Genomic DNA, 12,381 nt, shown 5'->3' on the forward strand with positions numbered 1-12,381 from the left:
AAAGCCCGTGCCCACATTTGGGGGGGGGGGGGGGGGGGTAGCCAGACTCTCAGCACTCTGCCCCCTACAGCTCAAAAGTGCACCGCCAATCAAGCTCAAAATAGGGGCTTATTCGCCAATAACTCCGCCCCCTTTGCTCCAATCAACTTGAAACTTTAACCAATCACTCCACCGACCATCACAACCCTATGCACCAACTTTCAGCCTCCTACACCTTACGGTTACAAAGTGCACCACTTTGGGTGGGGTGGTACTCTTACCTTATACTTAACCCTCACCCTAAACCCTAACCCTAACCCTAACACCTAACCCTAACCTTATACCTAAACCCTAACCCTAATTTAATCTTTAACTGACTAAGGTTCACCACAACCGATTTTAATATTTTCCCGTCACCTTGGTTACTAAGCTACTGCTCAGAAATGAGCTCATTTCACACGTGGACATCTGGATCCTTGGAGGAAAATCCAAACTTCTTCAGTGAGCATTTAACTCTGGAAGATGTGAGATCTTTATAAACACGTGACACTGTTTAGAAGATAAAAACAGTTTCAGGGATCTTTTGACCCTGATCTTTTGGAGAGGATCAACACAAGGACCGAGAACTATTAAATGACAGTCGTCGGCCCGTGCATTTCCTTTGGCTCCCCATTTCAACTGCCGAATCGTCAGAGGAGGTGGGGGGAGCCATCGAGAGAGATTTTTTTACCCTAACCTCTTTGGATAACTGCTTGGAACTCTCCCATTGAAATACCTTGGAGACCTTCATCATCCACTCCAACACCATGGAACTTTGAAGACTCTTTTCTTTCACTCCTCCTCTCGAAATGGAGTGGACAGGGATTGGAGTCGGCCTATAAAGGACAGGGAGAATGTAAACCATGGATGAGGATCCTCCTTCCCACTCAGCTTTACCTTCTCTTCTCTTTATTTCCCCTGCCCCCCCCCCCCCATTTGAAGGACCTTCAACACTTTCTCTGTTCTATCTCCCCCCCCTAAATGGGGAGATCCACTTCTTTCCACTCTTTCCATTTTGCACTAAGACTACTGACATCAGGCCATATATTTTGCAACATTAATACACACAGTTCACTTATACTTGGGTAATATTTTGTCCTTATTTTACATCTCATTCTCATGAGGGTGCATGACACTTCAGTTGACAACATATATTTCAATGGTATTTTTATTTCACATAAAGTACTTCACTACCATGTTAATGACATGTGCATAAACAGAGGCTGTTTGACCGTGACATAAGATGTAACCTAATATATAAAATCTTCATAAAAACAAACTATGATTTATGAGCTACAATGATTACATTCACTTATGACTCATGATCAGAGTAATGATCAGAACGTATAATACATTTCAATCATGTCACATCCACATTTGTAAAATTTAGATAATCTGTACCGGATGCTGTGGTTTATCTCTACTATTGACTAAAGTGGATTTTTCTCTCAGAGAACAAAACTTAAAACAAATTCTCTTTTCTGTTTTGCTCATCAAACCACATGAGAACAGAAACAGCCAAGCATTTGAAAAACATTAGCATGCGTCATTCTTGTAATAGCATCACCGCCATCCTTCATTTACCATGCACAATAACATCAATTAAGAAATCACGAGACAGAAGGCTTTTATGATTATCAAGCTCCTTGCTTGGTTACCAACATTAGTGTGGAAGTTATTAACCCAGTTTTATGTCTGCCTTACTTGTAATATTTGTATTGGACATGTATCTCAGGGTTAGACAACCAGTATACAGGTAGTGGTCATATAATTGTCATATCATGTAAAAGTTGATTTATTTCAGGAATTTCCACCACCAAACATTTCTAAAAATCCTTTTACGTATTGCTCTGAAGTAATATTCCAATATTCTGAGATATTCCATTTGGGATTTTCATTAGTTGACAGTTGTCATTAAAATTAAAAGAAAAAAAACACTTGAAATATATCAAACTGTGTGGAATGAAAGTATACATAATACAAGTTTCACTTTTTCAATGGAATTCCTGAAATAAATCAACTTTTTCATGATATAGTTATTCTAGTTATATGACCAGCACCTGTACTGTTGGCAAATGTAATGAGCTATCCTGACACTTGGAACATGTTTACCTGAAGGAGCTGATGAATGCCATCAGTCATCTGAGGAATTTACTTTAAACTTCTTGACTTGGTCTTCGGTGTCAGTTATAATTGGACATCATGCCAGCCAAGCCTGGAAAAAATGACTGCAGACTAATAGCAGGGACATTTATGTCTCTGTCACATTAAGTCCCTCACCTTGACCTCCTTTGTGGGCATGGCCTAAACTCCCTCCATCTTAAATTACTGTAGCTTCACATGTTCACTGGTCCACTTCAAAACCTGGAAAATAACACCTCATGACTGTCCGTTTACGTCACCTCACTGTTGCACAAAAGATGTTGGGATATTGAGGAAACACAAAAGAAAGTGTCCAGGCTACATTGGACATCATCAACAAACATCCTTGTTTTTCATTATATCTACAACCTTCAACAAGTGTTCTTATAAATAAAACAATCAATAAAACAATAAATTAAACCCGAAATTAGGACTAACATCTGATAACACATTTTGAGCTCTCAACTGGCACATGGTGCATGGTTCTTCTTTCAAACGACCATTAACATTTAACTTTATTCATTTCAAAAACATTTCACATGAGGCTGTAACCATGTAGCTCTGATTTGATTTAAAGAAAGAAAGCAGATGGCAGAACAGGCGATTCCAGATGCAGCCTAGCAATTGGCTCGGACCTCATCCATTGAAGATGATGTCACGTCGGAGGGGGTGACAATGACCATTAGTGAAAGACAGTCTGTCGCCATCGTTTGTCAGGAGTGAACGGCCACAGGCAGTCGGTGATGGCCGAAGTGAAAGGTCGGGGAGCAACACTCAGGTTCAGCAGCTCCAGGCGAGAACAGTTCAGTTGACTGTTTATCGGCCGAAGCACAGATGTCGCAGGTTGCTCCGTAAGCTACGGACACAAAAAAAAACATTCATATTCAAGGAGTTCTACACCTCCATCATGCCAGCTTAACCTCTGACATCAGCTCAAGGCCACATGGAACATCTGGAAAAAAGGATCCAGAACAATAACCTTCTAATCTTGAAGATTACAACAACAGGCTCATTAGAGGTCGAAGTAGACTGACTACGATTAATCTTTATCAAGAACAATTCTGCTTTGGCAGTTTTGTACAACTCATGGTAATCATCAGGTAAAGTGTACAGGCTTTAGGTTGTCATGGGTTTTAATTGTCTGGTTAATGAATGAAAGAGGATCCAGTGTTGAGACTTACAGGAATGAGGTGGCTGGACGGCAGTTTGAAGGCCTGAGCGATTGCCACAGCCATCTCATATTTGGTCATCTGCTCTTTTGCTGAAAAATGAAAAATTCCCTTGATGGATGAATCCTGTAACAGAGACAGGTGTTGAGACATGCCCAGACATAGAAAGGCAGCATATCACAGATAGACACCTACCTGTCTACTTCTTTCGCACAGCTTCCTGCAAACAGCTGCAACATCTCGGGCATCCGTTGGAAATCTCTGCTGACAGTGATCCAATGTGCAGCTATCCGTTGCCCCCTCCTGTACTTTAAGCCACAACGATGTCACGGCACTCTCCATCACTGACTCCACCTCCCCATACAAGACCGGCACTCGCAACACCGCCGCCCCTGAAGCCCAACACCAAACACTCAGAGGATGACAGTGACAATCCCTCCCCACCCAAATACATATCTGCCATCAAGCATTGTGTAATCATATTATGGAGAACATTTTCCAGAGTCATTGACCATAATAACACCATGGCTTTGTAAAGTGTTATGGCATCATTGCATGACATGGCAGCAGGCAACCTCACAGACACTAAACTTCTAGTCTATAAAAGATGTTTGTACCCTACAGATTCAACATCACCAACCTGTACACACACGTGAAGACACATGATTCAGATTTTTTCAATGACATCATTTACAGTCATACTGGTCAGGTTGATTTTGTGATCATCATGTTTTTCATCATTTACAATGGGGCACTTGGGGACAGAGAGACATTCGCCATCAGCAGATATTGTTGATCAATGTATGATCAATCAGTTCTTGTCATCATAATTATTTCTCTGAGAAGACAGATTAAGCATTACAATATCCCACCCCCACTTGACTTGAAACAGAGACAGTTAAAACATGTACCTGGACAGTGTCTCAGAGTCTCTCTCTCTCCTTCCATCTTGCTGCGTCCATACAGGTTTAGGGGGTTGGGACAGTCGTCTTCGCCGTACGGAGGATTTCTTCCGTCAAACACATAGTCACTGCTGATGTAGAGGAAAAAGCTTCCCGCCGCAGCTGCACACAAACATAGTTATGACATCCAGTGATTTAATCCCAATCTCTTAGTATAGGTTAGACAGGTAGCTCAAAGTCATAGGTTACCTGCCTCCTTGGCAAGCGTGCCTGTGGCGTGCACGTTCAGATTGACAGCTGCCTCAGTATGTCTCTCCACCACATCTGGACGTCTCTCTGCTGCACAGTGAACGATTACATCAGGCTGATGGAAAAGAGGGGACATGTATAACTCCTGTACCCTGGCCTGGTGCACACACCCATGTATATGCCACATACACACAACATAAACCTGTGACTTAACAGTTGAACCAGAAGTAGCATTAAAAAATCGTGAAGCCGTTTCTGCGGTCAGAGTGCCAATTCCATGCAGATGTATGAATCTGTGTCAGATATAATGTGAAGTCACCAAAGTTGCATGTTTCCAGGTCCGAACCAGGCAGCAAATTACAGTTCACTTGGGGTTTGTCAGTAACACCCACTAACTCATGTGTCCCTATTTTCATACAGTACCAGACTTCATTAGACTCATTTTGTTGACAACACCATGTCAGCAGGTAACAGGTCAGCACAAATAAATGGAACTGGTATTGATGTCAAGCTGACATTCACTGCACACCTCCTCCTTGATGACAGAACTTACAATATCTCTAAGGGAGAGCTCAGCCACCCTCTGGAGGAGACTCATTTCCACCACTCATAACCGCGATCTAGTCCTTTCAGTCATTACAATTCCACAATTTCATTTCGCAGACGCTTTTGTCCAAAGCGACGTACAACACAAGCAAGAATTCAGACTTAAGGAAAAACCCATAGTAAGCGCAAAAGTGCTTCAGTTGTTCATTAGCCAAAGCTCATGACCATAGGTGAGGGTAGGAACATACCACAACCGGTAAATTGAGAGCTTTACCTTTAGCTTTAGCTTCTAGCCTCTAGCTTTACCTCGGCTCAGCTACCTCTTCACCACAACAGACTGATGCAGAGTCCACATCATTGTAGACGCTGCAACAATCCACCTGTATATCTCACGATCCACCAGTCCCTCACTTGTGAATAAGACCCCAAATTACTTGAACTCCTCCACTTGGGGCAGGGTCTAATCCCTGATCTAAACATAGCACTCCATCTTTTTCCAGGTAAGGACCGTAGACTCAGAATTGGAGGTGCTAATTCCCGGCTGCTTCTCACTCAGCTGCAAACCAATCCAGCAAGAGCTGAAGGTCATGGCCAGATGAAGCCAGCAGGACCACATCATCTGAAAGAAGCAGAGACCTGATCCTGCAACCACCAAACCAGATCCCCTCAACACCCTGGCTGCACCTAGAGATTGTGGCCATAGGCATGGAGCACCCCCCTCAGGATTCCCAGAGGGACACAGTAGACAGGTTGACCAACTCCCATGCACCCTCAATGACCCTGCCTAGAGTGTATAGCTCCACGACAAGTACGAAAACCACACTGTTCCTCCTGGATCCGAGGTTCGACTATTCGATGCACCCTCCTCTACAGAACCCCTGAATAGACCTTACCAGGAAGGCTGAAGAGTGTGATCCCACAATAGTTGGAACACATCCTTCAGTCCCCCTTCTTTAAAAGCAGAGCCACTACCCAAGTCTGCCAATCCAGAGGCACTGACCCAGATATCCACACGGACATGCTGCAGAGTCATTTCAACCAAGACAGCCCCACAGCATCCAGGTCCTAAAGGAACTCCAGGCAGATCTCTTCCATCCCCTGCGACCGAGGAGGTTTTTGCCCACCTCAGCAACCTTAGCCTCAGAGATAGGAGAGCCCACCATAGTGTCCCCTGACACTGCTTCCTCATTAGAAGATGTGTTGGTGGGATTGAGGAGGTCTTCGAAGTATTCCCTTTCCAGGTCCACAACATTTCGAGTCAGGTCAGCAGCACACCGCCTGCACCATGCACGGTGTTGACAGTGCACAGCCTAACTGTAGTAATCTTGTAGTAATATAATGGGCAGTTATGCTGATTTCACCCCCTCGCAGGTGGACTATCTTGTGGACAGCACTGAAGCAGCACTCCTTGGGACACTTGATGCCGTAGCTCCCCTGAAGAAGAAGGTTATCAACCAAAAAAGAATAGTTCCCTGGTACAGCCCAGTGCTGCATGCCTTAAAACAGAAGACCAGACAACTGGAAAGGAAGACACATTCCAGCCAGCACGAGGAAGTCCGCCAAGCCTGGGAGGAGAGTTTATTAATATATAAAAAAGAACTCCGTAATGCTAGAAGCGCTTACTACTCGTCCCTGATAGAAAAGCATAAGAACCACCCCAGGTTCCTCTTCAGCACCGTGGGCAGGCTCACCAAGAACCATAGTGCTGTTGAGCCATGCATCCCCCCAACTCTCAGCAGTAACGACTTCCTATCTTTCTTCACTGAAAAGATTGTGAATATTAGAACAAAGATTGCCAGTAATGGAGGACAAACTACAGTCCCCACAGAAGCACCTCCCAGACTTGGTGCTCACTTGGACAGCTTCTCCCCCATCGACCTGTCAGAATTAACTTCTGCAGTCACTTCCTCCAAGTCAGCCACTTGTCTGCTGGATCCCATCCCAACAAGCCTCCTTAAGCATGCCTTCCCTCTAGTCAACACTTCTATATTGAACCAAATTAATCTTTCCTTAGTCACAGGTTATGAGCCACAGGCCTTTAAGGTGGCTGTCATCAACCCTTTACTTAAAAACCTTCTCTTGACCCAGATGTGTTAGCCAACTATAGGCCGATATCCAACCTCCCCTACATCTCCAAGATCCTTGAGAAGGTTGTCCTGGAGCAGCTACATGAACATCTGCACAGCAACGAGCTCTTTGAAGCCTTCCAGTCTGGATTCAGGGAACACCATTGCACCGAAACAGCACTGGTCAGAGTCTCTACTGATCTTCTTACAGCTTCAGACAGAGGTCTCGTCTCTGTCCTTTTGGACCTCAGTGCTGCATTTGACACCATCGACCACAGCATCCTGCTACAGAGACTAGACCATGAACCTGGGATTAAAGGAACTGCCCTAAAATGGTTTAAGTCCTACTTATCAGACAGGTTTCAGTTTGTTCATGTTAATAATGACCATTCAGAGTACAGTAGAGTTACATATGGTGGACCACAGGGTTCAGTTTTAGGGCTGATTCTCTTCACTCTTTACATGCTCCCATTAGGTGACATAATACGGAAGCACTCAATCAACTTCCACTGTTATGTGGACAACACACAACTCTACTGGTCGATGGAGCCAGACGACACAAGCCAGTTTACTCATCTGCAAGACTGCCTGAAAGACATTAAATCCTGGATGTCTTCTAACTTCTTAATGCTAAATTCAGATAAAACTGAAGTCATCGTGTTTGGACCTAAACACCTCAGGGACACACTCTTGAATCGGATCACTACTCTAGATGGCATCACCCTGACCCAGAGGACAACTGCAAGGAACCTTGGGGTCATTTTTGACCAGGACCTTTCCTTCAGCTCCCACATAAAGCATGTGACCAGGACCGCCTTCTTCCATCTGCGAAGTATTGCTAAGATTAGGAATATCCTTTCCCAGAGTGATGCTGAGAAACTGGTGCATGCATTTATCACTTCTCGGCTGGACTACTGCAACTCTCTCTTGTCAGGATGTCCTAAATACTCTCTAAAGAGTCTCCAGCTGGTCCAGAACGCTGCAGCGAGGGTTTTGACAGGAGTTAAGAAGAGAGAACACATCTCTCCCACTTTAGCTTCTCTCCTTCCTGTAGGATCTAGAATCAACTTCAAAATCCTTCTGCTGACTTATAAGGCTCTCAATGATAAAGCCCCATCCTATTTGAAAGAGCTCATTAGTCCCTCCTGTCCTACCAGAGCACTCCGCTCCCAGAATGCAGGTCTGTTAGTGACTCCCAGTATCTCTAAAACAGACTGGGAGGTAGAGCCTTTAGTTACCGGGCTCCTCTACTATGGAACCAGCATCTCTCCATGGGTCAGAGAGGCAGACACTCTGACTACGTTTAAGTCCAGGCTTAAGACTTTCCTTTATGACAGAGCCTTCAGTCAGGACTGGTTCAGGTAGCTCTGAACCATTGATAGCTATGCTGCTATAGGCTTAGACTGCTGGGGGACACATCAGGTTACATGGAGCCCTTCCCTTCCCTCCTCTCATCTCCTCTCCCCCTCTCTCCTCCTCTCCTCCCTGCACATTTTTGGAACTGTCATTACCATTACTTGTTGCACTTTAGTTTGGCCTTGGTGTCTCGCAGTCTCTCTGTGTTTCCACAGATCCACCAGAGCCCCAACCGCTGCCTGCATCGCCCCCCCAACCCCCCCCCCTCTTATTCCCTACTGTCACACCGGCCTCACTCCCCTCCCATGAACCAGTCTACCATCCAGTCCCCCATCAAGCTGGCTTGCTCTCCCTGCCTCCCCTTCCATGAACCAGTCTACCATCCAGTCCCCCATCAAGCTGGCTTGCTCTCCCTGCCTCCCCTTCCATGAACCAGTCTACCATCCAGTCCTCCATCAAGCTGGCTTGCTCTCCCTGCCTCCCCTTCCAGAAGCTTCCTTCTTCAACTGTTATTAACATTTCCATGTTTCTCACATTCTGCATTGTAAACTGTTTTCTTGTCTGTACCAACATCTCCTGCACATCTGTCCCTCCTGGTGAAGGATCCTCCTCCCCTCCTCACCCTGAGGTTTCTCAGATTTTTCCCTGTTAAAAGGGTTTTCTATGGAGTTTTTCCTCAGTCGATGTGAGGGTCTGAGGGCAGAGGATGTTGTTATGATGCCATGTGAAGCCCTTTGAGACAAACTGTTTGTGAAAATGGGCTATACAAATAAAATTGCCTTGCCTTGCCTAACTGAAAGCCGTCCGGAAGTCATTCTTCATTGCTTCGTCAAACTGCTCATGTCCAAGTTTTTGCCTCAGCAACTGCCAAAGCCACACACAGCTTTGCCTGCCAGTACCTGTTAGCAGATTAAACTGCAACAAGCAGGCACTGAGCTGAGAGACAACAAGTATAGCCACCCCTGCCTGTCACTTCTTACTGCTGGCAACACCAGAGTGGAAGAAAGTCTAACCGCTTTTCAAGAGGACTGCTTCTACAGCCCTTGCCATGCATTAAAGTGAGTCCAACTATATCTAGCCAGAACTTCTCAACCTCAACCACCAGCTCAAGCACCTTCTCTACTAGAGAGGTGAAATTCCACCTACCCAAAGCCACCTTCTGCAGCCAAGGATCAGACTGTCAAGGTCTCTGCTTTCGGTTGGGACCCATCTCACTTCATGCCTGACCCCTTTGGCCCCTCCCATCAGTGGTAAGCCCATTGTAGGAGGGACCCATGTTGCCTCTTCAGACTGTGCCCGGCCTAGCCCCATGGGTCCACGATACATTGCAAAACAAGATAGATGAAACTCTACTGTGCCAATAGTGATCCAAAAGGGCTTTCATGAGTATCAAAAAAGCCAGCACAAACAATCTTTCAAATTTCTTCAATTACTTAACAGGTTCTGAAACTTTTTAGAGTTTTTCCTGTAACTGGAAATATTTTCGGAGGGTGGGTCTAAAAGGTGGGTCAATGTTAATTAACCAGCACAAAAACTTCTGCTGTAGTAGAAGCAGTACCACCAGCAGTAGAAGTCTGTTCTACTGCTGGTGTAAATTACTCACATCACTGATCCATCATAAGAGCAGATTGCTGTTTTTACGTCACCAATCTCAGTTCAGTCTCACTGTTCATCCACTGATGCTAACACAGGAAAATAGGAAAATATATGAACCGTGCTTAAGGTGGGCCTGAATGCACTACAAAGCCATGAATTTGCTGTGTTGGAGAGGCTCAATGGATCTGGTTCAGAGGAGGAAATCGAGAAACTGTATCTCTCAGGTGTGTATGTGACGTGTTCTGCAGGGACGCTGATGTGCAGCAGCGGAGAACAAGTCACAATCCAGGTGTTAACTCCTGTACGGGAATGTATCTGCGTGGGAGAGCGGATCCACAAGTGGGACACAACAGAGAGGTCCTTGGTCTGATCAGTCCAACGTCATTTATTCAGTTCAGCTTTTATCTGCCAATGGGGGGCTCGTCCTCAACTATTTCCACATTGCATTAATTTTGGACCCTGCTCTAAAATCACAGTTTTGGAACTTCTTAATTACCCAATGTCCCCTGGGCCTCTTTTAGGGGGTCTCTGAAAGCCTACAAATAGCAAAGTCGTTGAAGCTTTGCTATGATAACATAATGGCCAGTGTAATGGAATATATGGAGGTTTGGAGGCATTTAATTGATGATGGTAAGTATTAATTGGTTCCAGCACACTGTTCTCTTCTGGTCACTTCAAGCATATTTCATGGCGGTAATCCAGTTCTGTCATCTATCAGGATATTTGAGAATCTGATAAGATGTTTACCCCTTTCCCAGATTTAAAATAGTTAGCTGCCACAATCATTCTCCTGCAATCATTTGAACATCAGCATTCTTGCTAGTTTGGCTGCCTTTTTATTTGGACATTTGCCAATTTTGGCTTATGGGAGGTGCAACAGTCCTAGCCTACCTTGTATTCAAACAGTAGTCCTTTAACAGCTTCTTCATCTGTGAGGTCACAGCGAAGGAGACGAGGCCTGGCTCTCCTGTATCCAGTCCCAATAACAAACCAGCCATTGTCCTGGAATTCCCTGCAGACAGCTCGACCCAGAAGACCAGTCGCACCGGTCACCATGACACGGTCAACTGGGACTAGCTGATCCTCCTGAAAGAAATGGTGAACACATACAATGGTCATAGGTCAAAGTCATGTTTATGAAGTTTCCACTAGTTTCCATAAATGTCTCTAAATGTCTCATTTCACTCTGCAAAAAAATCAACACAGCAAAAATGTACATTGCACATAACGTTGAACAGTTTCAAATGCCACAGTTTTTAAAACAATAAAGGTCATAGGTATATTTCCACGATGTTCCGGGACCTTTTCCAGGTGTTGTTCGCCCTTGGGTGCTAGCAGGTGTGCATTTACCTTTGCCAACTGCACACGGCCCGGGCTGAAGTTCAGCCTAATTTCTGCTCCTGCGCGCTTCATTTCCTCTCTTTGCTCAAATGGTAAGAACACGATAATTGATCAACCGCCATTCCTCCGATATTTTAGCGCACCATTTCATGAGCTTCTCCTCCGCTTCCGCTCAGCGCTGATCATCTGTTTGCCGTAAAGCAGCTGTCGCGGTGAAGCTACATGTTACCATACAAGCTAGCCCCCTGCTACTTATAATTTCCCGACACGTCACGTCTCGCTTGGGTTAGAGTTTGTTAATTGATTCGGGGTTTTTTTCGCAGCGGAGAAGCCCAGGTTTGGTTACTGTGCTCCGTTTGAACTGACACCGGGCTTCGGATAAAAACACAGACTCACCCCTGACAGTCGAAACCCGAATCCAGGCATCTGATCCAGCACCAGATAACAGTCCAACCTAGAATGAAGTAGAGACCAGTAGAAGCGAACAGAAGCCAGTATAAACCAGTAGGATCAAACAGAAGCCAGTATAAACCAGTAAAGTCAAACAGAAGCCAGTAGAAGCACAGCAGCAGCAGGGAAGGCGTTTTCTTCTTCTTCTTTGCTGTTTAACGGCAGCTTGCATCCAATAGTTGCATTTCTGCCTCCTGCTGGATCTTCACACCACTACTCCCACTACACTCTGACGCAGTCCTGTGGCTGTTAAAAACTCAAATAGCCAGCGCTTGCCCCCCTCCCCCCCTCCTCCAGGATGGCTACAACTGTCACCTCCCCAAGCCCCACTTCCCGCAACTGACTGATCAGCACCTGCCTCTCCCGGTTGTAACATCTACACGAAATAAGCACATGCTGCACCGTCTCTGGCAGCTGACACACAGAGGACAAGCCATCCGGGTGTTTTCCAATTAAAAACAGTGAACTATTCAGAAGTGTGTGTCCTAATTTCAGCCTAGAAAATGTGACTTCCTCCTTCCTCCTCCACCCACCCCCCTTGCCGAC

The 12,381-nt window shown here is 45.3% G+C and overlaps 1 protein-coding gene across 2 annotated transcripts; it reads right to left on the reverse strand.

Moving 5' to 3' along the window:
* Nucleotides 1-1,176: 1,176 nt before the first annotated feature.
* mat2b (methionine adenosyltransferase 2 non-catalytic beta subunit methionine) lies at nt 1,177-12,046 on the reverse strand. Of its 2 annotated transcripts, none has more exons than XM_086178985.1 (7): nt 11,782-12,046; nt 10,936-11,130; nt 4,481-4,595; nt 4,241-4,393; nt 3,525-3,721; nt 3,342-3,455; nt 1,177-3,016 (listed from the first exon to the last, which is right to left on the reverse strand). In XM_086178985.1, exons 1-7 carry the CDS (start codon nt 11,809-11,811, stop codon nt 2,843-2,845), a joined length of 978 nt encoding a protein of 325 aa, XP_086035111.1. In that variant the 5' UTR covers nt 11,812-12,046; the 3' UTR covers nt 1,177-2,842. The 2 variants fall into 2 exon arrangements, with proteins under 2 accessions (XP_086035111.1, XP_086035110.1); XM_086178984.1 differs by lacking the exon at nt 11,782-12,046 and adding an exon at nt 11,395-11,577.
* Nucleotides 12,047-12,381: the final 335 nt, after the last annotated feature.

The sequence above is a fragment of the Aulostomus chinensis genome, chromosome 15, assembly GCF_037954235.1.
Source record: "Aulostomus chinensis isolate RoL2024-O1b breed Wild chromosome 15, RoL_Achi_v1.0, whole genome shotgun sequence".
Classification (NCBI taxonomy): Eukaryota; Metazoa; Chordata; class Actinopteri; order Syngnathiformes; family Aulostomidae; genus Aulostomus; species Aulostomus chinensis.